We start from the raw sequence: 27,298 nt of genomic DNA on the forward strand, positions 1-27,298 counted from the left end.
TAAAATTTTTCTACTACTAATGGTGATTTGAAAAAGTAAGCACAGAGACCAGAATCCAACATTGTACTAATAAACTGTAATAAAAAAAATATATATATATTTGCACTGATGGAGGCAAATTTGTCACTTTGTCACAACCTGGGCTCAGAGTGCTATGAGTGGAGGCACAAATTCCCTCTGGAGGCCAGACACTGGGAGTGTTCCCCAGAGGTCCTGGGCAGTCGGTCTAGCTGACCCTGCTTTAGGCAGGACTTGGACGGCACAATCTGCAGAGGTGCCATCCATTCTGTGATTGCATGCGACAAAGAGTTGCATGGTGTCTCTAACTTAAGATTTCTTTGGTCTGGAAAGGCATGACACAGCTGATGAACATGTAATCAATATCATAGTCAAGGTATTTACCAGAAAAATCATACTAATAATGACAGTGGTAGGCAACAGACCATAGCTTGATACAAGTTTAAAAATCAAAGCCTTTGCAAATAATTCAAACAGTTTACTTCAAGTGAAGGATATTCACAATATAAACACCAATATAAACATTGGTGCTACAACAGCTAATCATCTAAAGACACTATAGCATGCAGACTTTGGGGAAGCCAGATGTTTTGTAAAAAACAACTTAAAAGATACAGAGGAGCTCGTGTGAATGACAGAAAAGAAAGGAACAGTCAAGTGCCAGCAGCCTATAAAATAGCCTAAGAAAAATCTGGATTGAGTTATACCAGAGGAATGCGTGTGAAGGGAGGAAAAGAGAGGGAACATAACCACACAGAGAAAACTTTGCCAGTGCAGGCCATTTAGAAGGACTCATCAGAAGAGTAAGACAGGATCTACAAAAAATGAGAAGAATATCCAGCTAAGGAAAAGTGGACATAAGCAGCCCATGGCAGACAGTAGCAGCTGAAAGACTGGGAAGGATGTGAATACATGAGAAAGGAAATTCATTTAAGGAAGAACTGTAAAGGAGACAAAATCACATCTTCAGCAAAAAGTTTTGAAAGGAAGTCTTGCTCAAGGGGATCTCCAAGCGGAAATGGCACAGAGGAAAGATTGAAACTGTGAAGCCTCTAACCTGAGAGGGGAGGCAGGGAGGCAGGGAAGGAGGGAGGGAGGGAGGGAGGGAGGGAGGGAGGGAGGGAGGGAGGGAGGGAAGGAAGGGAGAGAGGGAGGGAGGGAGGGAAGGAAGGAAGGAAGGAAGGAAGGAAGGAAGGAAGGAAGGAAGGAAGGAAGGAAGGAAGGAAGGAAGGAAGGAAGGAAGGAAGGAAGGAAGGAAGGAAGGAAGGAAGGAAGGAAGGAAGGAAGGAAGGAAGGAAGGAAGGAAGGAAGGAAGGAAGGAAGGAAGGAAGGAAGGAAGGAAGGAAGGAAGGAAGGAAGGAAGACTACACAATGATCGTTCAGTCTATGACAGATTCTTGGCAAATGGAAGAGCTCATCATCCTACTCTGTGAAGAAGATAAAGGTAGGGCAGAAAAGATTCAGATGTACATACAAAGTTGATATGTATATAAAGTTCCCCCCAAAAAGGGAAAGTGTAAAAGCATAAGCTGTCCATGGAGAAGGTAAACTGCCACAGGACACATGGCTGTGTTCATCTTTTCTTTTGTACTGAGCTTGCTGCAAAACCAAGAAGGTGTCTGGGTAGTCTCTTAAGAAGCTGAGAGAATTCTGGCAGCTGGGACACAGGAATCTCTTCCTGACAAAGGTCTTTGTGACAGGATCCCTTGCAAGGGACAGGCTGTTACTGAAACATGACTCTGCCCCCTGAAGACTTCATAAGAAGAATTTCTCAGGAGACTCTAGGTGGTTTATGATTACCTTATTCACGCAGTAATGTTGGATATGGGACCAGGACAACCCAGTAAAATGCAAAGGACAAATCCTGTGGCCATAAGCAGGACATAAAACAGTGAAGGCCAAACAACAGTTAAAAATGCAGCAAAATGTATCTGAACTATAGGAGACTGAAAACAAAAGACAAACTTCAGAAAAGAGATGAGGAAAGATAGAAAAAAATTTTGCAATGGTAACAAGTATCACAGTTAGCAAGGCTGGTTTCACTGCCTTCACTAGCCAAAAATAAAAGTCAAAACCAAACCTGTAGGGAAGGATTAGGCACTTAAGAGAAGCCTGGACTTTCTCCAGCTCCATTCAACAGCCAAAGGTGTGAGCAAGATGAAAAGCAGAAATCAGTCAATGCTCAGGAGTGCCACAGATGCCAGAATGTGAAACAAGAAGAGTGAGACAAAGAATTACAGCAGTAAGACACACAAAGTCCACAACCAGTTCAGGGGAAACACTGCCTACTCCATCACCACATTGTTTGCAAGAAATGCTATGACAATGAGGCTGATGGAGTATTTAATACAGAAGTTTTCCAGTCCTTGGTGTTACCTAAAAGGAGCTGAACCCAATGTGTTCTGGTTCAATGGCCAAAACTCTTATTGAAGAGATCTGGCATCGTGTTTGTGACCCTGCAAGCCACACAGTCCTGGTGCAGACCATAAGCTGAATGCCACAGATAAAAAATGATTTACGAACTTCAATGAGGACGTTTTGGAAGAGCCCACAGTGAAAAAAAAAAAAGGGGTGGGGAAGAGATTTGCTTTCATGCTGAGCTCCTGCCTTCTTCCTACACAGAATTACTGCCTTCCACACTTTTCTGAAAAAGACTTGGCTTTGGAAACCTCCTTTTTATAGAGTTTGCCAGGTCAGGCTAAAAAGCATCTATCCTAACTGAACTGCATAGCAGCTAATGCTCACTAATACTAAGGTAGTGCATATTAGGCATTGTGAGAGAGCTCGTCTTCCCTTGATGAAACCAGGACAGAAGGCTTTTAGTGCCACCTGTTTTCGCTGACAAGCTCTGCAAGTTCATCATACCTCTCTCTTCTCCCTGCTGCCTCAGATCAATCCAGAATAGGAAGCTGATCCATTCCTGCATTTAGCTACCTTGTTAACTTGCAAAGATTTAAATCAGACATATAGGACCCTGAAGAGGACATGTCAGCAATGATTCATGATCTCTGAGGACAGGCTTTGATGATGCAGTCATGTGGTTTTGTTGGTGATGTGATAAACTGAAGACATCTGATGCAGGCTGTGAGATTTTTGCCCATGCTAATTCCCATATTTGGTGCAGGGGTATAACCTCAGAGAAATGCAACTCCACTGTCCTGAAACCTCGAAAGAATGAATAGCTTCTTCAAAATTTACTGGTGAAGCATGTAACCCAATCATCCAACACCAGAGCATGCCATGAGGAACACCGTCCAAACTTGGAAGCAGGTTGCTGCTGCCTGGAAGCTTGCTAACCTAAACAGCCACAGCTTGGTGGCTAACCAGTCCAGTGTAGGCAGGCAAGCCAGCTGTGGTTATTGTGTTGGACCATGACGGTACAGAGCTGATAACAAGAATATAAACTGTATAAACAGCAGCATGTGTTCTTTATCCTACGATACAGACTGGGGCACTGAGTAAGTACATCAGAGTAACCTTGTAGTCCACACGCTAATTGATGAAGGTGCTTCATGTTCACTATAGAGTAAGAACGTCTACAGAGGGATCAAAGTACAGCTGAGGCATTGACATTTTATGTTTTAGCTTGTTTGCAGTAATGTGAACATGCACCTATGCTTCACGCCATTGAATGTATAATATAATGAAGGTAAAAACAAAATTATACGATTTGCAGGAATATTCGGCAATGATTCTTTTCCAAAACTCTGAAGCAAAATTTGCACTGTGTAAAATACTAAAACTATTGAGTGTCATTTACAGATTAGTTAAGCCAGATATAATTTTGATTAGATTTTCAGGAGTAGTCATGGGTTACTGTAGCACACAGTAGGTAGTTCTGTCTTGAAAAAATTAAACAAGCATGAATTAATTCACTTGAAAGAGTAGAAAAATGCATCAAGTGCATTTGTTAAATGGGAAATATAATAAAGTAGCTAGCAGTGACACTTTGGCCAAGAATTTCAGAAAAAAAGACATGTTTCCATAACAGCCTTTTGAGCAATATGGTAACTCTCAATATTCACCAATTTCTTCAAACACACTTCTTGAAATACTAGAAAGTCATACTTCTAGGCACAAATCCTTCAGTCTACTTGCCATCACACTACAGCTTACTTTTTACTTTAACCTTTTACTTTCAAAGTTAACAGTTATTCAGAAATAACGGTTAATATATTCAAGATTCAAATACTGCACACTAACAGAATTAATCTTGCATTTTTGTTTTCCCACATGAACATTTGTTTGTGACTTCTATGTCTGTTGTAGATTTAAAATATTGGCTTTGATACAAAACATGCATTATTTATGAAAGATTGGGCAAGAGGCAAATTGCTAGTATACTTACTGAGCTATTACACCAAATGTTATGGAAGTGTTACTAAAATGCCCTACTTCATACTCAGATCAACTTCAGATGAAGTATTTAATACCTGAGAAAAGTTAAGTGATAGGCGTATGCAAAACTTGCCAAGGAAGTTCTTGGTGTTTGTCAAGCTAAATCTAGAAACTCCTTCCCTTGGGAAATTATAAAGTGTCAGTATCTGTTTTCATCCTGTTTTACCATCACAAAGAAGGTTAGCATTTCAACATTTCCTACACGAAACTGGCACTTAGTCATCACCAAGATTCAGACTTCAGCAATAGTCAAGACACGAACTTGTTAAATAATGAGGTTGGTGTTTAGTCTCCTCTCCCAAGTAATAAGTGATAGGACAAGAGGAAAGAGCCTCAAGTTGCACCAGGGGAGATTTAGATAAGATATTAGGAAAAGTTTCTTCACCAAAAGGGTTGTCAAGAATTGGAAGATGCTGCCCAGGGAAGTGGTGGAGTCACCATACCTGGAGGTATTTAAAAGACCTGTAGACATGACACTTAGGGATTGGCAGTGTTAGGTTAAGGGGAGGACTTGATGATCTTAAAGGTCTTTTCCAACCTAAAAGATTCTGTCATTCTGTGAAGGGTGGTCCGGAGGAGAGCGACGAAAATGATCAGAGGTCTGGCGTTTGTCTCCCACGAAGAAAGACAGCGAGTTGGAGCTTCTCTCTTAGCCTAGAGAAGAGAGGGCACTAAGGCAACCTTATTGCAGCCTTTGAATACTTAAAAGGGGCTTATAAAAAAAGTCGTGAGAGACTTTTTACCATGGCCCTTAAGTGACAGGACGAAAGGCAACATTGTTAAACCAAAAGAGGGTAGGTTTCAATTGTATATAAGGAAAGCAATTTTTTACGATGAATGTGGTGAGACACTGGAATAGAAGTTGTGGATGATCCATACCTGGAAGTGTTCAACGTCAGGCTGGATAGGGCTTTGCGCAACCTGATCTAGTGAAAGATGTCTCCCTGTGGCAAGGGGGATGGACTTAACCTTTGAAGGTCCATTCCAACCCAAACCATTCTGTGATTCTCTGAATCTATTAATATATGTAAATTCTGCTGTAGTGTTATTTACCATTACACTAGTCAACCAAGATGTTTGTATTTTTCACCAACAGTTACTCTCTCATACTCAAAGATATCAGTATCTGCGTTTAACTGTTTAAAGGTACTGTTTCAAGATACACCTTGGGAAAGCACAGAACACACATTTCAAAGCTTTTGATTAGGAAATATCATGGTAGGGAATAGTGTTGAAACAAGGCTAAAAGTATTTATTTCCAGTTCATATTAAATATTTATTTTCCATTGTGGTCGAACTCCATAGCTTGAAAGAGCTTATTGTTTGAAGTAAAGATAGCTCACTCTTTCCCACAGACATGGCAAGCTGGTAAGACTACATCTTCCATAACATACCAGCCAAGGCAGACAGGGTGAAAGCACTCTGCTACACTGAAAGATGCAACTTCCCAGGAACATCAGGCAAACAGAAATATTGTGACAAAATAAAAATTGCCTACAAAAATTCAATTTATTTTCAGGAGGTACATTTTGCAATGTAAAACGCAAGTTTCTAGCAAGCCCTAATCACTCGTAAAACCTAGACTGCTCTCTTGTCATAATTGGAAAAGCAGTGAATGAAGTATGAAGTCAGTCTCTTCCCATTCCTACACGTACCTGGAAACTTGATCTGGGGTGAATTGCTTGTCGTAAACTAAGTAGGAGCATGCAGCATTTCTTTTCTTGTACTTTCCCTTATGCAAAGGACACAGGGACAGAGAAAGTCTTGACTCCAGGTTCATCCCAATTCATGCAAAGACTAAGAGAGTTAACAAAGCCCAAGGGTGAAATAAACTTCATCCTTCAATTAAAACAGCGGTGTTCCTCCAGGAAGGTTGGAATTCACTGTTCTGTGTATTAACCATATTTCTGACTCAGAATACTTCTTTGAGACAATTTGGGAAGCAAATATTTTACCGGTTGATCTATATTTAGATTTGTGCCTACCAAGCAATCCAGCTTTACTGAAATATGACCCAAGAAAGCCTCTTTAAGTGAGCTCAATAAATTAGTGTATTTTACAGCCAGACACAGCTAGAGTAAATGATTTATGGCAATTTACTCATAGCTCCACAGTCAGAATACCACTGTAGAAGGAAGAAAACAATAGAAGAATCTTTAACAAGTAGTATCCAATTAAAAATGAATATATAATGCCTATTGACCTGAAATGAACATTTAATTCACATTGGTGCAGATATTCAGTCAAGTAGAAACAGTAAAAAATACAGCTTTCTAGCAGACACTAGTCTATTCACGTTCTCACCCCATTGCAGCAATACCAAATTGCTTTCCAGTTGTGCATTAAGCAATACATCATTTGTTCTCCCTTCCTCTGCCCTAGGGGAGAGGTTCAGAGAATTATTTGCTTTAGCAATTTGGGTGCTTTTCTTTAATGTATATATTCCAATGTATTTATGTCATAAAGGCAGGTTAAAGAACTCTTGTTTGCATTTAGATGATGATGTTTGTGATAGTCTTTGGCTCCTGAGGGAGTTCATTCCATAGTCTTGGCCCAGACTTTGAAAGCCTTTAACCTCCTGCACAGAATACATTGAAGCCAAAGAATAAATACATTTCTCTTGATTTTTGTCTTGTGTTTTCACCTTAAGCTTCAGTTTATCTTCTAGATCAGTGTTTTCAAAACTGGGGTGTGTGCACCCCAGGGAGTGTGCAAGACAAGCCACTGAGGTGTGGCAAGAAAATACATTTTAATTTAAATAATTTTTAAGTGCTTATTTCAGCTTTAGCCTATCTTTTTTTTTTTTAATTTGTATTTTTGTGTAAGAAGTGCCTAATCTATTAGTGTGGTAGTAGATGCATACAATTTATAAATGGATGAGGTAAAGGCTGTGGATGTAGCATAAAGCCTTTGACACAGTTTTTCACAGTATTCTACTTTAGAAACTGGCTACCACTGGCCTGGACAGGCACACCCTCCGCTGGGTTAAAAACTGGTTGGATGGCCGGGCCCAGAGTGTGGTGGTAAATGGAGTTAAATCCAGCTGGAGGCCAGTGACAAGTGGGGTTCCCCAGGGCTCAGTGCTGGGTCCAGTCCTGTTCAATGTCTTTATCAATGACCTGGATGAAGGCATCGAGTGCACCCTTAGCAAGTTTGCAGACGACACTAAGCTGGGTGGAAGTGTCGATCTGCTGGAGGGCAGGGAGGCTCTGCAAAGGGATCTGAACAGGCTGGACCGCTGGGCTGAGACTCATGGCAGGAGGTTTAACAAGGACAAGTGCAGAGTCCTGCACTTGGGACACAACTTCATGCAGCGCTACAGACTAGGGGAAGTCTGTCTAGAAAGCTGCCTGGAGGAGAAAGACCTGGGGGTGTTGGTTGAGAGCTGACTGAACATGAGCCAGCAGTGTGCCCAGGGGGCCAAGAAGGCCAATGGCACCTTGGCTTGTATCAGAAACAGTGTGGCCAGCAGGTCCAGGGAAGTGATTGTGCTGCTGTACTCAGCACTGGTGAGACCTCACCTTGAATACTGTGTTCAGTTCTGGCCCCCTCACTATGAGAGAGACATTGAGTGCTGGAATGTGTCCAGAGAAGAGCACTGAAGCTGGTGAAGGGGCTGGAGAACAAGTCTTATGAGAAGTGTCTGAGGGAACCAGAGTTGTTTAGCCCAAACAAGAGGAAGCTGTCTACAACTACTTGAAAGGAGGTTGTAGAGAGGAGGGTGCTGGTCTCTTCTCCCAGATTATAGGTAATAGGACGAGAGGGAATAGCCTCAAGATGCACCAGGGGAGGTTTCTGTTGGCCATTAGGAAACATTTCTTCACAGAAAGGGTTATCAAGCACAGGAACAGGCTGCCCAGGGAGGTGGTTGAGTCACCACTCCTGGAGATATTTAAAAGGTGGGTAGATGAAGTGCTTAGGGATATGATTTAGTAGTGGACAGGTACGCTTGGTCTTGATGATCTCCAAGGTCTTTTCCAACCTAATGATTCTATGATTCTATGCTTCTAAGTAAGTAAACTAACATCTATTGTGTGCGCATGCTACAATTTTTTTTTAGGGATAGGGGTGTGCTATCAAAGTTTGGAGACTGCTGTTCCAGATCGCAGTTCCCAGACAACAGCACACTCTAACAACACAAACTGAGATCCTGAGTTTTGATCAGTATTCTACCAGTTAATGCAAAAATAGAAAATAGCTGTCAAGCGCACTTAAAAGAACCGCTGCTGTTGCAGAGAGTTGCTACAACCTTCCCACACCACATAGATTTCACTGGTGACAAGAATCTCCTGCAGAAAAAGTGTGCAGTTGCTGTAGAATGAATATGAGAACAGAGCACAGCAGTTGTGATGAGATGGGAGTCTCTTGGCCAAACAGAGATGATTAAACATTGCCAGCTTCATGAGCCCCTGCTTGGGTATCAACAAGAAACCCAGAATTGCTCTCAAACTGTGGACTGAACGGACTGTGAGTTTGTGTATTCACACAGAGGCAATTACAGTGGACAGGTAAATTCTTCAAAAAAAAATTCTGTGAGCACCACTGCTGTCTTGCTGAGATTTCTGAACAAAAGCTGATATCACTATGTTGTGTCCTTGGAAACTCAATCAAACTGCTGAAATGAATGTACTGATGTAGTTGGGTGACCAGAGCAATGTGCTTTAGCATTAACACTTGGTTTTGGAAAAGTAGTCTCCCTGGATTAAATAAAAATATTACAAAGGTGCCAAATGTAATTTTTAAAAACCATGCATATGTATGTGTCTGCAGGGCTTTTTTTTTTACTCTGCTTTGACATAATTAATTCAATTATGTTATATGCTTAATTTCTAGGAATGCTTACAGAATACACTGACAGAAAGTCAGGTAGATACTTAGATTTCATGTTAATAGTACTATACCTTAATTCATTCTCTCACATACATAATCAATTTTCCAGTTTACTTACAACTTCCAGAAAAACATAAGTAGTTACGCTGAGGTAAGCCTGAAGTTTTTCTGACTAAACTAGGCTATTACAAAGCATTAGAGTTCACATTTTAGCAATATTATAAACATGGGGGAAGTGTTTCCTAGAGAAATTAGATACGTCTTTTTTATATACCCATTTGGCAAAAAAACAATGTTCCTCACAGAACACAAGGCTGTTAAGATTCAATTACATTAGGAAAACAGTGTGTCTATACCACAAAGAGGAAAATAAAGGATGTTGAGTAAGAATACTGCAGACAGGCATCAGAGGTGCTGATGCTTCTGGGACATACTCTAGGTCCATGTCATGATGAAGGGACCAGTCTCCACTCTTTAGACAATACCTTCCCAGACAGCAAACAGAGGATTCAAGATGGCCATTACACTTATAATTAGGGACCAATTGATGATTAGGGACCACAGAAGGCATGAAGTCATCAATGGTGGATGTGGGAACACATGCAGCGCTCTCTGTGGAAAGGAGCATATTGGCAGGCTAGGAGCTTTGATGGCTAATCTCCCTTGTACATTAGGGAGAGGGATGGCACAAGGGTAGTGCAAAAGCATCCAGTGTGGCTGGGGAATTTCTCCCTTGCTTGCACTACCCTGCTTTGGGAAAATAAAAAGGAGCATCAGGGAATGGCTGGGGGAGATGGCTGGGGGAGAGGGCAGGGGACTTCAGTAAGGACAAACCCAAGTGTCAGGGCCCAGATCCCACTCCCATTCTCCCATGGGTTTGGTTGCCTGAGCTCAAGGCCAGCTCAGAGAAAGTGCAGCTACTGACCTTGGAGAAAGCTCTTCAGAGGGCAGTGCAGGGAGGCCTTTGCCAGGATTGCCCCTCCTTCCCTTGGGACCTGCTTTGAAGTTGAGTCTCTTCCACTTGGTCCCTGTCTGAGTTATCCTGCAGCTGCAATGCAGCCGTGCCTGTGCACTGCCTGCCAAAGGCTGCCAGAAGAAAAGATGACTGTGTCTGGCATTGGCAACAGCAGAAACTGCACCATCCTATAATGAGTACATCAGCAATAACATTTGAGAGTGCTAACCTTGTTTTTTACTGATCTGGCATTAACACCTTTTGCTAAAAGATTTAATTCAATTTAAGGAATTTTGAGTTAAATTTTATTTTCTGAGTTCTTAAAGATATCCTGTAAAAATATTTTAAGGAATGACTCAAATTCCCTTCAGTAAATCTAGTTACAATTATATCTGCAGTATAGAATTGCAGGATTAGCAAAGTGTGCCATAATAAATCAGTTTATGTTGTTTCTTTATGTCCTCCCAATAAAGGGATTCACAAACATTGTCCTACAAGGAGGATATTTGAGGAAGCAAAATTTTCGAGTTTCACTCCTGTTCACCACTGCATGGACTAACTCCATTCAGTTGAGATTCTGCAGCCCATGGTAACTGTAATAACTGCTGAGTAACTAATATGAGGAAGGTTTAACGAAGATAGATGCCTTTTATGAACTCTGTTAACTTAAGACAAAGAGAGAAACATCAGGCCACTGGCAGACTTAGAAATAAGAAAAATCTAAAAGATCATCTAGAAAAATAAGAGATGGAAATTAGGCTGAAAAGAGAGGGCTAAATTGGATTATCCTAAGCCAACTGCCCGAAGTTAGGAGAATACTGTAACCTGAATAAACAGGCACTGATCAAAGTCACCGGGAAAGTAAGGTTATTCAAACACCCAGAAGAGAAGCTTCATTCTCCTCCTCCTGATCTTTCACAGCTCATTCACTCCCTGATGAAGTGCATCTGTCCTTGCTACAGACTGAAAAATACAGGACTACTATAGAGGACCATTAAAGAAACAAAAGACAAGAAATACCAACAACGTGCTATTTTTTTAGTCGGGTAAAGGCTGAAATCCAGGAACTTGCAGAGCTGAACTCCTTTTCAAGTGGATGCCTAACCCAAAGATGGACAAAAAGATCAGAAAGATGCTAATAAGAAAGACTAAAAAATAACAAGCCTTAGGTAGAAACAGGCTATGTTACTTTAAATGATGGTTGGAACTTAGAGGAAATGCCTTGTGTGTGCTAAGGCTAAACTAGCCATAGCTGTAGCCATGGGAATAAAGAAAAAAAATCCCTCCATTGCCTGAGCAATTGGCCCCAAGGAGCAGATTTCCACCTCCTGCAGCAAGCTTCAGGTGAGCTCTCCAGTCCTACTTCAGAAAAAATAAAATCTCTTTAGCGAAACTGTATGTCCTTTCTTCATGGAAGCACATGAAAACACACTTATCTAGAGGTAAACACATGCTCAAGTGCTTTGCTGGGGGAAAAAAAGTATTTTTCATTAAGGCTGCAGGTGACTGACTAAAACAAATAGCAGCACTGTCCATGTGTAGAACAAAAAAGCAGAAAAAGAAGAAATAACAAAAAAGCAGAAAAAGAAGAAATAACAAAAAATAAATGTGCAACATTAAGAAGACTGGAATAAGCAGAACTTCCTCCAGAAGAAGCAATATAGTTAGTTGTCGTAATAGCACCAACAGCAGTGGATACCAGTCTACTGGTAACGATGTCTAGAAGCCCCAGGCTGAAAATACAAGAAAAGACAAAGCCCTGTGTGCAACTGGACCCCTCTCAGTTCAAGAGTAATAGGACAAGAGTAATAGTGGTCACACACATGGCGACTGTGAGAAAATGTGCAAACTGGGAACGAAGGCTGGACTCTATTCCACTCTATGAACTTCCTCCTGTAGTGTAAAATCAGTGTGAAACACAGTGCCAAAACAGACTGTCCCTTGACTGGGGGGCAGCAGTGCTAGCCCACATCCAGGGCTTCCCATCCACCTGACACACTTAAAAGGAGCAGCTGAGGTTCTGGATAAGAAAATCATGGATTTAATTCTGCAGGACTAGAGTCATCAATATTCACCTGTTAGGACTTTTCGGTTTGCCAAATAAGAAGGCTTTAACATTTCTGGATGCTTTCAAATTGTTTTCTATTGTTAAAGCACTATAGAAGTACTTTGTATGAAAGATAATTAATCCGGGAATAAGCAACAGAAAAGGCATGGACATGTTTGGAAGAGCTATAACACCCACAGCACGTGCAGGACTAAGTCATGCGCTGGCACTCAGTTCGCAGACAGGTGTGCCAGTTCGTGAGACATCATTGTTCATATAGTTGTTTCTTACCATTCCTCTGCTCAGAGCTTCCACCCCCGCAGCTCAGTTGGCAGAAGGAATTAAGCGAGTGCTCCCTTGTGGGCTTCCAACAAGTCAGATGGATTAGTCAATGAAGATGGTTTAAACCAACCTGCTCGCTTTGCCTAAAGCAAATGAAAGAACTCTTAAACAAACCCTTTTACCAGCAGAACTATGGCAATAGTAAGCACAGCATCAAAAGGGTAGCCAGTAGGTGCAAACTGGCAAAACCTTCAAATGGCACTGCTAGATTTGGAACACGCTGTCTGCCCATAGCTGTACAAGTACACACAAGATACAGCATCTTACATGCACAACACCTGTCCACATAAACATGTCATTCTGCAGCAAAGACAAAGTTAATGCAATTACACTGAAAGGCTAGGTAAAGGTGTGTTATCTCATACTGGCTGAGTGCTAAGAGTGTGCAAGGGAATAATTATCAGACAATGGATGGTAAGTTTTAATTCATGATACCTTCCTATCCTGTGTAAGGTCACAAGGTATGATTGTGCAAAATTAAGTCAGTGACCTGAAAATTATTGTGATTTACCTTTTAAATACCACTTACGAGGTATTCCAAGAGGAAAAAACTGCACAAATTGAATTTTAGTTCAGTTTACTGCAGAAACAGCTACTGATTGTAGACCAAAAATTCTGCTGACACTTGACAAAAGTACAAGTTTCTGTTATTGGGAATTACACTTTCAAAAGTCTTCTCTGACTGTAATCTGGAAGCACAGATTGTGTCAGGAACAGATGTAACTGTGCCAGGTTGAATAGCACTGAAATCTCAGCACACAAGCCTTCTTTCCAATGCACTCTGCTCCCTAGGCAGCTGAACCCGAGCCGCCAAGCTCTGCTTCATTCTGTCTACTTCAGCAGCCCCTGAGCATGTAGCAAGGGCATAACCTCAGACTAGGAACGGCACTGAGGTTTCCAAGTCCTTCCTTGGCTTTGATCACTGTTTTCTCTTCCTAGTACTTATTCCATGGAGCAGCACAGTTCATACTACAAAGTGACATGCTGTAGGGATCAGAAAACATCCCACCGGTTTCAGTTGAGTCTTCTTTATTGTACGGACTTCCATTGCAGAGACATGCTGTAGGGATCAGACAACATAGGTTTCAGAAGCTCTTGGAGGAGTCAGCCTCAGCATGAATGTGCTTCTGAGGTCACAGTAGGAATTTTGGGACACAAATCTTTCTAGATATAACATGCTGTTAGTATCAGTAGCATTCCGCTAAAAATGCTATGATTGGTATACACTGGAGTTGCATGATGTCTCTCAGGTCATTATCTATTTCTCACTTGTTTCTGTAAGAGTTAGATCAGACTTTAGACACCCTCTAGAGCTGCACAAAAGCAGACACTGGATGTGTGTAACAAGCTCACTACCCCTACAGATAATACACTGTCTTTAATGAAGAGGGTACTCTACATCAGGCACCACACAAGTATGAGAATTTAATCCTCAGTCTTGCACCACAGGTTTTATCATTTAAAGCTAAAGATGCTATTCTTTGTGTAGGAGCCTGCATTTTATTTTCACTGAAACCCTAATTCAGCAGAAATTACAAACAGAAATCTAAAACTTTTGGTGGAATAGGCTTTAAGTACTGTTAGATATAGAATTGATTAGGAATGATATTCACCCACAAGGAGTTTTATGAACTGTTCTCCCCAGATACATATATAGATGAAGTGAGAATGGGATTTTATGCAATGTTTTATGCATTAAGCCCATTTAAATATTTTTTAAAATATTGGACTTCTTGATCCTAGAAAACCAAAATAAGTGACAACTGATGCCTTCCTAGAATGTGCTCCCCGCATGAAGTACTACCAATGACTGGTAGCTGTGTTCTTTAGATTTGGAGCAATATGCCACACCACAGCAGTGTGTACATCACGATGCATTAATAATAATAATAATAATAACAACAACAACAACAACAACAACATTCTCATGTGAGACTGAGACACAACTACTTCTTTTTCAGGAAGTCAAAACAGTTTATGACTCTTTCCCAATAAACTGTGGGAAATTTTTATGTCTTTTTTTAACACAGGAGAAAGAAGCAGAAAGAACCAAAGGGCTACCAAAGAAAAAAGGAAGCTACGTGTTATATCTGGAGAATTAGATTTCAGACTGAAGAAACAAGAATTTCTGCAATGAAAATAGTGGTTTGAAAATTTTTGTGAATTACCTGGTGACAAAAGCGTGTTATGCAAAAGTTAAGATTTCCTGGGGAGACCTGCATCCATGAAGACGCTAAGTAAAATGGAATCATCAAACAGAATGATATGACTTCAATTCTGGTGTGACAGAGCCATTATAGACCAATTAAATTAGCTACAATGACTTGGCTAAGTTCCCTTTGCTGAGTGCACTGTACAGTCATGAAATACCTTGCAGCAAGCTGACACAGAAAAAGCGTGATGAGAGGATTTGGGAGGAGCTGTTGGCAAAGGTCTTCCCAGCCAGCAGTCCAGGAGTGTCTGAGATGTTGTCCTAGAGCAACTGACTGTAACCTTGAGGTTGGCCCTGCTTTGAACTGACTGAACTCCAGAGGCTTCCTCCAATCTAAATTATTTTATGATCCTATATCATTTCTTAGCACTCTAGATTGCCTGCCACAACCAAATGACATTTGTTTGCATTTCAGAACAACTCTATAGTTCATTATCCTACTGTCCCTCCTACATATCTTACCCCAGTTCATTCCTGGGTGTCCATGGGGTAGGTTTTAAACACAGCAGTACTGGGTGCAGGTTACATTCCCTGAGATCACAACAAACCTGCTCTGTAAATATGACTCCTGCCAGGGATTTTTCATGTAAACTTCCTGTATACGCTTGCTGCGATCTGCACTAGTTTAAACTTACAATGAGAAATAATCGGCAACACCAAATGTTTCTTTAAAAGCAGTATAAAATGGGTAAGAAATTCTAAAGCAGTGAGTGCTTAGATGCTAGACAGCTGATGAATGCTGACGGGGAAGGATCAAGCGTCACAGGAACGTAGAAACGTCGGTACAACACAAAGCTTAAAACTTGATGAAATACGGGTCAGTTTTGCATTTTACCAAGGCTGCTGTATCATTAGAACCCTCTGCTTCAACGTACCCAGATCTGAATCACTGTCTCCACCCTGTGCCCCAGTAAGGCACAGCAAATTTCAAAAATCTTTATCTCCCATCACTCCTCTGTCCCATTTGCCTACTTTGAGACCATCTTTGCTCCTGAAAATCTGATACTGCCTTTTTGAGTTTCTGTGTTTCTCCATGAATGACTGCCCTTTCCCTCTTGGAGTTTCAGAAAGATTTTCTTAATGGTTTCTACCAAATTTCTCCTTTTCCAAAGTAACTCTTTGGAAGGAAAAAAGCATTTTTGCATGCAGCATTTTTAGTAGTCTTGCAAACTCTTCTCAAAAGTTTAAGTCAAAGTCAACTCTCCCAGAACCCTGCATATTTCCAGGCCAAAACACCGAGGAATGTCTTTATTACCGAATATATGACATTGCATGACACCTACAATGATGTACTTCATCACTTGGAAGATTTCATAGTCATCCCTCCCTGACACCTTCCACTATCCATTGTGCTGGGTCTGGCTGGGATGGAGCTCACTATTTTCACAGCAGGTTGGATGGATCCGTGGTTTATATTCCGGGTTGCTGAGCAGCGTTTGCACAGCACCAAGGCCTTTTCTGCTTCCTATCCTGTCCCCCCAGCGACCAAATGGGGGGTGCACAGTGGTGGGGAGGTGACAACTGGGCAGGCGACCTTAACCAATGGAAGAAATATTCTGTGCAGTACCGACACAATTATTTACTATAACAAAGAGTGGATTGTTTTTGATTTAAGCTAGAGTTAAGTTTCATTTAAGCAATTGTATTTTTTACAGTTAGACAGAATGTCCCTCTGTCAGTGTGTTTCCTTTTAGACAGCGTTTTTCCAGGCACTATTAATTCTTCAGACATGCTAACGCCTTGTGTGAAGTGTGATCTGTGCTGAACAGACATGTCTCCTCTTCTGTAATCACCTGTTTCCAGCGTTTCCCTATCTCAAACGCAAGGTCAGGCAAAGCTGGCACTAGCTTCAAATAACCAAGAGTTTTGACTGTTGTTAAGTTCATAATCATATTAACATTAGTCCTTGAAAAGTAGCAGAATATGCATAAGATTTCTGGGAAATGTAAGTCAGAAATACATTCAGTAACAGCTTTTGCCTCATTGCAGGATCAACAGGGATCGCTCCCTCGCATTGCCCAGGCCTGATGAAGGATGCTTTTTTCTAGAACTCCAAAATGAGTCGTAAGAGAGTTATCCGCCAGTGTTGCCGGTGTCAGTATGACCACGCTCTGCAGCAGAGCGGAGAAATCAGGGAAGGGAACCACCTTTTTCTCAAGAACAGCTGAGCACCCATCTGCCTGGGAGAGGCGGCGAGCAATTGCCTCCCTATCCCTCACTCTTTCTTTCTTCTCCCACTTCTTAGTGACCTTCCAGTACCTGAAGGGGCTACAGGAAAGCTGGGGAGGGGCTGTTTTCAAAGGCTTGTAGTGATAGGTCGAGGGGCAGTGGGTATAAAATGGAGAGGGGCAGATTTGTAGAATCATGGAATGGGTTGGGTTGGAAGGGACCTCAAAGATCATCCAGGCCCGGTTGGAACAGCATTCTGCTTGAGAAACTGTCAGCCTCTGGCCTGGACAGGCGCACGCTCTCCTGGGTGGAAAACTGGTTGGATGGCCGGGCCCAGAGAGTGGTGGGAAATGGTGTGAAATCCAGCTGGAGGCCAGTGACAAGTGGTGCCCCCCAGGGCTCAGTGCTGGGTCCAGCCCTGTTCAATGTCTTTATCAATGACCTGGATGAAGGCATTGAGTGCACCCTTAGCAAGTTTGCGGATGACACTAAGCTGGGTGGAAGTGTTGATCTGCTGGAGGGTAGGGAGGCTCTGCAAAGGGATCTGAGGAGGGTGCTGGCCTCTTCTCCCAAGTGACAGGGGACAGGACAAGAGGGAATGGCCTCAAGCTCCGCCAGGGGAGGTTTAGGCTGGACATTAGGAAAAAATTCTTTACAGAAAGGGTCATTGGGCACTGGAACAGGCTGCCCAGGGAGGTGGTTGAGTCACCTTCCCTGGAGGTGTTTAAGGCACGGGTGGACGAGGTGCTGAGGGATATGGTTTAGTGTTTGATAGGAACGGTTGGACTCGATGATCCGGTGGGTCTCTTCCAACCTGGTTATTCTGTGATTCTGTGATTCTGTCCTGCACTTGGGGCACAACAACCCTATGCAGTGCTACAGACTAGGAGAAGTCTGTCTAGAAAGCTGCCTGGAGGAGAGGGACCTGGGGGTGTTGGTTGACAGCCGACTGAACATGAGCCAGCAGTGTGCCCAGGCAGCCAAGAAGGCCAATGGCATCTTGGCTTGGATCAGAAACGGTGTGGCCAGCAGGTCCAGGGAGGTTATTCTCCCTCTGTACTAGGCACTGGTGAGACCACTCCTCGAATCCTGTGTTCAGTTCTGGGCCCCTCACCACAAGAAGGATGTTGAGGCTCTGGAGCGAGTCCAGAGAAGAGCAACAAAGCTGGTGCATGGGCTGGAGAACAGGCCTTATAACGAATAGCTGAGTGAGCTGGGGTTGTTTAGCCTGGAGAAGAGGAGGCTGAGGGGAGACCTCATTGCTCTCTATAACTACCTGAAAGGAGGTTGTAGAGAGGAGGGTGCTGGCCTCTTCTCCCAAGTGACAGGGGACAGGACAAGAGGGAATGGCCTCAAGCTCCACCAGGGGAGGTTTAGGCTGGACATTAGGAAAAAGTTTTTCACAGAAAGGGTCATTGGGCACTGGAACAGGCTGCCCAGGGAGGTGGCTGAGTCACCTTCCCTGGAAGTGTTTAAGGCACGGGTGGATGAGGTGCTAAGGGGCATGGGTTAGTGTTTGATAGGAATGGTTGGACTCAATGATCCAGTGGGTCTCTTCCAACCTGGTTATTCTATGATTCTGTGATTCTATTACTCTGGGACTCTCAGAGGCCGCCACTGCCCGCGCCTCGAGCGCGCTCCGGGCCCCGCCCCAGCCGGCACGTGGCGGGCAGCGCGCGCGCGCCTGCGCCCCGCGCCTAACGGTACCGCCGCGCGCGAGCCCCCCCCCCCACCTCAGCGGGGCTCAGCCGCCGCCGCCACCGCCCCTCGGGGCCCTCCCTGCGCGTGCGCGGGGGGAGCGCGGGCCCTGGGGGACGGGGTGGTGGGGGGGGAGGGAGGAGGAGGGGGTCGTGCTTGCGCCCTCCCCCCCCCCCCCCCCCCCCCAGTGCTGTGTAGGGGCGGGGCGGGGGCTCGTGACGCGCGGCAGCTGCGTCGCGCGCCGCGGCGGCCGCCCGCCCCCCCACCTCTACCTCATCCCCTCCCTCCCCCTCCCCTCTCCCCCCCAACCCCGGCCGCCCGCCCCCCGCTCGCGCTCCCCCTCCCCTGCGGTGGCCGCCGCGGTGCATTGTGGGAGCAGCCCGTTGTTCATTTGCCGTTCGACCCGAGCCGGGGCCTGTCGGGACGGAAGCGCCGCCGAGCCGGGGGTCCGCTGCGGGAGGAGCCCCGCGGCGCCCATCGAAGGCCGGAGGCGCGGCGGGCGGGCGGGCTCCCGTTTGCGTCGGTCGCCGCCGCCCCCGCCCTGCCCGCGCGGCGGCCGGCGCCTCCTTCCCGAGGGGCGCGAGGCGGGGGGCGCCCGCCATGTTCGCGGAGATGAACCGGCGGACCCTGGCGTTCCGCGGCGGCGGCTTGGCGGCGGCGGCGACCCCGGCGAGCGAGGCCTGGGAGCGGCAGGACCCCGAGGCGCTGAACGGGCGCGGGGCGGACGAGGAAGCGGAGCTGGAGGGGCTGGAGGCCGAGGAGCTGGAGGCCGGCGAGGAGAAGGAGCTGGACGCCGCCTCGCCCCCCGCCGCCGCCACCGCCGGCCCCGCGTTCGCCGAGAGGAACCGCCGGACTCTGGCGTTTCGGGGCGGCGGGGGGCTGCTCGCCGCCGCCGGCAACAACAATGGCTGCGAGGCGTCGGGCTGGCCGCGCAAGCCCTTCAACGGGCGGGGGGCCGACGAGGAGATGGAGCTGGAGGGCGCCGAGAGCCTGGAGCCGCTGCTGGAGGGGAAGGAGCTGGTGCAGGACGGCGGGTCCCTCAGCGACAGCAGCGACGACGAGGAGGACGGCGAAGGGGGCAGCCTGGGCGACGGCAGCGGCGCCGAGGGCGGCAGCTGCAGCAGCAGCAGGCGGTCGGGGGGCGACGGCGGGGACGAGGCGGAGGGCAGCAGCGTGGGCGCGGGGGAGGGGGAGAGCGTCAGGCACTTCCCGCTGGCCCGGCCCAAGTCGCTGCTGCAGAAGCTGCACATCTCCTTCCAGGGCTCCTGGCTCAAGGAGTTCCCATGGCTCTACTACTGCCAGGAGACCGGCCTCATGTCCTGCGCCTGGTGCACCGCCGCCGCGGCCGCCGCCGCCCCGCCCGAGCTCATCATCGCCGGCGGGGCCCTGCCCGGCGGGCACGACGAGCTCTGCAAGGGCACCCGCAACTACAAGCGCGCCCTGCTCCTGCGGCACCACCTCTCCGCCGAGCATCGCCTCAACGAGCCCGTCAGCCCCGAGCAGGTACGCGGGGGTCCCCTCGGCGCCGGCTCCGTCCAGCGGCTCCGCATGCTGGGCGCGGAGCGGGGGCTTTCGCGCTGGAGCGGGGCGGGCGGCGCCGTTCTGCCGTCCGGCAGCGTTTGCACCGACCATTGTTTGGGGCCGTACCTGGCGTGCGTTATGTGCTCCGAGGTTGCGAGCGGTGTTGTCATTAGTTTATCTCGTAGAGATAAACCAGCGATGTGGGAAAAAGTTGCGTAGGAGTAGCAGTGTTGCTGCACTGATTTAAAAACACTCGTTACAACTTCCTTCTGCGGTACCGGGGAGGGGAGGGCAGTGTCCGGCTCCCCGTGTGAAACCGGTGCTCCCACAAATTAGAGTTACTCGCTGTTCTTTCTTAATGGTCCCTGTGTGCTGTTCGGGTGACTCTGGGTAGCCGAGACCTTCTCGTTTAAATCTTGTTTTGATTGTGTTGCTTTAGATTGAGTTGCTGAGGGAGAAGTCTGCAATTGCGTTGTGTATGTTTGAGATAAACGTGTGGTTTCCTGAAAGCCATGTTAATATGCCAGCACTCCTCTGACGCTTTGGGGCTAGAGAAAGTCCTCGTGTTCCTCGCTGAACTTAAAATTACTGTGTTTCTTGGCTGTTTTTGCGAACAAGGCGGAGCTAACTCTAGAACATAGGTGGATGAAAAGCTCTTGAGGGACGCTCGTGTTGAATCGCCAGCTCTCTGCAGCCTTTCCTCCTAAGGATGTCTGTCTACGCTGCTAAAGTTCCCTCGGATCGCCTGGCTGACGTTAAAGTTGCCAGCGGGCACACGCTGATGTGCTTCAGGTTAGGGTAGTACTTGGAGTGTTTGGCTGAACTTGAGCCGTTAGCCGGAATGAATCCCTGATCACCCAGTTTTCACTATTTAGAGCTCAGTTTTAATTAAAACACGCACCTTGGTTGTATAGGTGTATCTGGAGTCCGAATTGTAGTGTAGTACTTCAAATTGGGCTCATTGCTTGAGCAGATTAAGGAGCTCAGGCTACCTTGGACAGGAACTGCTGTTCTAGTGTTTGGGTAGGGTAGCAGGATGACAGATAAAACGTGAGATGAAGGTGAGTTTTCTTAGAACTGGTTTTCCTAGGAAAAGGAGCGCATGTTTTAATTCCAGGGAAGACCTAATGGTGCATAGATACCAGTTATCCAAAATATTATTCTTGGATTTGTAAATGAAAAGTTCACCTTCAAGATGAACAATACTGTCCTTTCAGTTAGTGTGTTTCTAAGGCAGCTACTGTTAGAAACATTTCATAGTAGTAAGTGTCTTATCAACTTCCTCCAGTCTGAGGTTTGCTATTCACTGTGCAATATTTTGGTCCAACTTGCCTTAAATAACTTGCCTCTAATTCTGAAACTTTCATTCTTCATTTCATTTATTTCTTTGAAAATATTCTTTGTCTAATGTTGTTGCAGTATATCCCTTGCCACCTTGTTGCCTAGTTTCTGACTTTAAGTTGGAAGTGATTACCCTGTAAAGGTATGTCCTGTCACTGTGCAGTTCCATGTGTCACTGGATGTTTCTAATTCATGCCACACTTGGAAGTTTCTTTCACCCCCATTGAGCTACACATAAATAAAACATCATCCAAATGGTTTTTGCTACTAAATTTAGTAGGTTTGGTTTTTGTTCTCCCTGTCTTCCTATTCCCAGTCTGTTGCAATCATTGCAAGAGTGGTAAATACTGGGAGGGCGTAAGGGGGAGACAGAATATTGGCTTGCATATCACAGTAGCCTAGAAGTTAATGTAAGTATTTGTTTGAATTTTAATCTGTTATTGTCATGGAAAAGATGAGCTTCTGCTTTTATACCGCTTACAGTTTAAGAAAAAATATTTATATTGCCTTAGTAATGGTAATAATAAGTGAAACAGTAGGATAGGCGTCACCAATTCTTTTGTACTGTGTTTAAGATAAGTTTTGGACAAATTAAGCTTCTACAAGGTAGCTGTAGAGAGATGGGTATTTTCAAGTGGTCATCAGTGCTGTATGTATCCTTGTGCAATTACATTTCAGTTAAACTTCTTACGGAGGAAAGAATTGCAGTTCTCCCAAGAGTCAGTGTAGTTTTCTTTGTGGTGCGCTTTTGGGATACACTTGCTCTATCACAGATCTGATTAAGAATCTGTTTTCTTTCTGCTTTTATGCTTAATTTCCATATCCTTTCACACTTTTAATAGCACTTGAATTTCTCTCAATACATATGTTTAAATTAATGCCGAAACAATGGCCCCATTTTTTCCTTAACGCTGTACCAGATACTTGGAACAAAAGTAGGTAATTTGTTCACTGACCATATTTCAAACATACATAATGAGGTAGCAAAGCCGTTTAGATTTAATGAAACTTGTGAGAGATCTTTCAGCCTTTGTCTTGTAGACAACACACATGTATTCTTGACTTGACAAGCTTCAACTGTGGGGCATGTTTAGCAGCTGCTAATAAACATATGGCTCGGTGCCACTGTTCGGGTGTGGAAAGGAAATTGTAGGTGTTAAGACAGTAAAGCAGTGGAGATTTCTATAGGTCTGCTGGATATTACACTCATGAAGAAATGAATGATGATTTTGGTTTATTTTTGGGATACATCTAATTTGGAATGCTGAAATACATCAGAAGTGGTTGCAGCTGCTGTAATTCAAGGGTATTGAACTGTCAGTGTCAGTGCCTCTGAGACAAAAGTCTGTTTCTATATTAAGGCTTAAGGAAAGATATTATCAGCTTGAAACTATGGACTATTGTCTTGCAGAAATCTTAAGAAATGGACACTGTAGAAGATTTTAATTCTGTGATGAATTTAGATCCCAGAGATGCAGATTTATTGGCTGCTGGGGGTTTCCCCCCCTCAAAGCTGCCTCTTAAAAACATTTTCTCTCTGGACATAATTTGAAGCTGAGCTTTGGAAATAGTGCCAGAGAAGCTTTCTTCAGCATAACAGGCATGTTGGTTTAAAGCAGAAGCTCTCCAAAAGGAGGAAGGCCTTTGATGTGTTATTTTTTCCATGTGAACTGTAATTGTTTGCTTTGTGTGAGTGGTGATGAATAGAAGTCGTGCTTCAGATGTAGGAGTTGCATTATAGTGCTCTAAGTTAACTTCTTGAATTACTCTTAGAGCAAAGAAAAGTTGAGGAAGTCAGGCCTTCCGAGTAAGGACTATAATTTACTGTGGTTTTATGTAGTGTTTTTCACCAGACCTTGTGCTACTCCATTGGATGTTGGGCACCTAATGGAACAGTTTTAGATTGCTGAGTTTTGTGTGAGTGATTCTGTGGTATGTGTAACGGCAGTGGAGTATCATGTGTGCAGCTGATAGGGCTGTCTTTTGAGGTAATTTTCCTTTGTAGCTGCACGTGCTTAAGAAGTTCCTGGTAGCTCACTTTTGTTAGAGGATCCTTTCTTCAGGATAAGAATTAATTTGGAGCTGCGGGGGAAACTGCTGAGTAAGGTATGGTAATGGAGAAGGGATTACAAAACTGTGGCATAACTACTTTTCATAAACATACAGCTGAGCTGTGATCTATGGTTAGATTGGGTTTTGGTTTTGTTTCTTTTCTTTTTTTTTTTTTTAATACATCTTCCATACCACCCCCACCCCCAACTCCTCCTTGTAGCTCCCAGGAGACAGAGGATGCTTGACAGGAAGAAAAATTAAAGCAAATTTATATTAGCAGTTTTTGATTATGTATTTCTGCTCTTGTTAGCTTTTAAGCAGGTTTAAATAGTTCATTAGGCATATGAAATAGCTCTTTATGTTTGTGTATATTCAAATGAGTAATTAAGTGAAACTGAGTATAATATTAGTTTCCCTGAGCAGTCTCTTTCTGTTAGATCATTTCTTAATCTCCTCTACAGAGAGAAGCTTTTCAATCTTGTGATGCTGTAGACACCACAAGTAAAACTGAAGTAGTCCTGCTTTTTATTTTAGATTACATATCACTTTTTTATTAAAGTGAAGGTGGTTTGGTGTTGAGATTGGTTTGTAGTTTTTGTTAGATAGACAGTGGTACCCTCTTGACAGGCTGAGAGAGTTGTGGTTGTTCAGCCTGGAGAAGAGAAGGCTCTGAGGAGATCTTGTAGTGATCTTCTAGTACCTGGAGAGGGGCCTACAAAAAAACTGGGGAGGGGCTGTTCACGAAGGCTTGTAGTGATAGGATTAGAGGGAATGGGTATAAACTAGAGAAGGACAGATTTAGACTAGGCATAAGGAAGAATTTCTTCACCATGAGAGTGGTGAGGCACTGGAACAGGTTGCTCAAGGAAGTTGTGGGTGCCCCATCCCTGGAGAGGTGCTTAAGGCCAGGTTGGATGGGGCCTTGGGAAGCCTGATCCAGTGGAAGGTGTCTCTGCCCATGGCACGGGGGCTGGTACTGGGTGGTCTTTAAGATCCCTTTCAACCCAGACTATTTTGTGATTCTATTCTATGATTCTGTGTGCCATGAGAACAACGTAAGAGAAGTCTGAAAGTACACTTGTTAAAAAGTTTTCAGTAACTTCCAGCACCCTACCTCCTACTGAACTGTACTGTACGCTTTCTGTACAAAGAGGTGCTTGAAACGCTCCAAAGGATACTAAGTCTGCTTGTCACACTTGCTGTATGTAGCCTTGATAACTGCTCAGATGTTGGGGCTTTCATTTTGTTTGAGGTGTGGCATTAGAGTTAGCTACTTCCATAGCAGTAGTTAAACAGTTGTTTCTGATATTAGTTTTAAAAATCTTTATGTACCCATTTCTGTAAAACTGTAATACCAGTCTCCTTCTCCAACACACACTCCTGTAGCTTGGGCATCACTTTCATGATGTTTCTTATTTTCACTCAACCTTCTGATCTTTTAATAACTAAGACTTAAGTCCTGTGTTTCTGTGGTACGTTTGTGATCTGCAGCTCTTTTTTTTTTTTACCATGCTGGCTTGTTGTTTTCTTAGAAGAAAAAATATTGTAAGTCTTGGTTTCTCTTTATCAGTTTGAATGGATATATAAACATGCTCAGTTGAAGTGTGCTCCCTGTTCTTTAATCAGACCTGTAAAAAGAAAAGAACCATGGCAGACTATTTTGTGTTGTTTAATTTGCTCTCAGAAAGTGACATTGTCAGCTATCATAGCATATACCTAACATTTACTGTGTGAGATGCAAGTCGCTGATGATTGACTCTGACTAGGGTGACAACACTTCAGGCTATGATAATTTTTGTCTTAATCTAAACCAAAGTCAGTGTAATTGGTGTTCGAGGCTTCACAGTGCTCGTTGCCACAGCGACAGGAAGCTAGTCCAGGTCCAGAATCTGCTGAGAGCTTACAGAATGATAGACTTAGTTGCCTCACCTTTGGGAGGTACTTTCTGTTTTCGGAGCTCTGATCTCAGGGAGTACTTGGGTATGCCAGAGAGCATACAGAAAAAAAATAAGATGAGGTTGAACAAAGAGCTATGACTTTTTTTTTTATATAAAAGCCTAATTGCTTGTATTTCTGCCTTTTCACTAAAGTTTTTTTTAAAGGGGTGGAAATTTAGAAGCAGCTTGAATGTGACAGCAAAGTGAAATTTCTCTGCAGGAGATGCTGAAGTGTTACAAATTTTTACTTTGGTTATGCTGGGCATCGTTCACTGCTTATGGATGTAAATATCATTTTAGAGGAGTAGTCACAGCCTCAGCTGTCCATACTGTGATCCACATGGGAATTATAACTTGAGCTGAGTACTCATTTAATGTGCTAATTCCTCTGTGGTGGAAAGTGACTTTCTTTTTGTTAACATATAGCTGTTTTCTGCAATAGCCTCCCAGACTAAGGGTAGTGCTTTTCTGCAACATGCATACTTCCTGCAATATATTGAGTATGGGCCTATGACAGCATTAACATTAACTTGTTCACGCTGATTTTGACCTGTACTGTTGAGGGAGTTGAGCTTTAATGATGAGCTAGATCTGTGAGTTTTAGAAAATGAGAGGAGCAAATAATGATGTGATTTGCAAAATTTGATCTTCCTCGTGCTAACCCGTATTGGTGTGCAGCCTGTTTTGAACTGTTCTTATTTGCTGAATAGAAGAAGAGGGAGTCTTGGAGATCCACTATAAAACAGACTGTTATTGCTAGTCTTGATAACAGCACGTATCAATCAATATAAGTATCGTCTCAAACATGGTCTGTGTTTTTTGCATTGTAGCGACTCTGAATCATAATTATCTAAACATCAGTTATGGATTTCTAAATGCTCTAAAATCCAGTTCAGAGTTCTTTCTACTTATCAGTCTTTCACTGTCTGAACTGATCTTTAATAACAACTAATTTATTGGTGTCAGATTATCTGATACTATTCTTGGCAAAAATTTCAAGTCATGTTTGAGATTGCATCTGAAAAAGGTTGTGAAGATGCATAAGTACACATTGTGTGTATATGTACCAGTTAAAGGTGTTGCTACTGCAAAGTTTCAATGAAGCTTGATTCAAGAAAGTTGTTTAAATAACTTTATGGAAGCTTAAGTTTTGTTTGGAAAACTGCAATATTCTGTCCACTTGTCTTGTAATACAGCAATTTAATCTTAAGTCTGTTACGATTAGAAAATAAAGAATAAATGCCTAGTTCATAGACCTGTATAAGAGAAATCTGCTATTATAACTACTTCAGTAACATGGCTTCTTTAAAACACAGAAGACGCACAGATGAGGAGGCAAAGATCTAAACCCTTATGTATTCGTCTCCCAGCATGAGGAAATGTTGAATCGGTTCTCAGGGTTCCACTTACTCCTTAAACTAGAGGCTTCTAGGAAAGAAGGAGGAGTAGGTTACATGAGAACCATCTAAGTAAATCTTTGTAAAGAGAGACTTGTGAGTCTTTAATGTACATGGATTGGAAAAACCAAATAGTTCACGCTCAACTGAATCTTTCCTTACTTTTAGACAAAATTTCACTTCCTTTGCCCTAAAGGCAATTCTACTATTTTTGTTTTGTTCTGAATTTGCGGGTTGAGAGTGCAGAATGAGATTGTGATTCTTAGCTTTCAGATTTTTTTTTTTAAATTGCATATTAGAACATAAATTTAAGAAAAATCTTTTGAATAACATTATCTTCTTACATTTATTTTCATATCCCCATTATTGTGTTGGAGGACT

General features: G+C 43.8%; 1 protein-coding gene across 1 annotated transcript in view; it reads left to right on the forward strand.

The window, feature by feature from the left end:
• Positions 1-19,248: 19,248 nt before the first annotated feature.
• The window catches only part of ZBTB10 (zinc finger and BTB domain containing 10), a 28,955-nt gene continuing 20,905 nt past the window's right edge, over positions 19,249-27,298 (forward strand). The window contains exon 1 of the mRNA XM_069854283.1: positions 19,249-20,172. Coding sequence (XP_069710384.1) covers positions 19,270-20,172 — 903 coding nt within the window. The 5' untranslated portion in view covers positions 19,249-19,269. The remainder of the gene's footprint in view (positions 20,173-27,298) is intronic.

Source organism: Phaenicophaeus curvirostris, chromosome 3 (assembly GCF_032191515.1).
Source record: "Phaenicophaeus curvirostris isolate KB17595 chromosome 3, BPBGC_Pcur_1.0, whole genome shotgun sequence".
NCBI classification, from domain to species: Eukaryota; Metazoa; Chordata; class Aves; order Cuculiformes; family Cuculidae; genus Phaenicophaeus; species Phaenicophaeus curvirostris.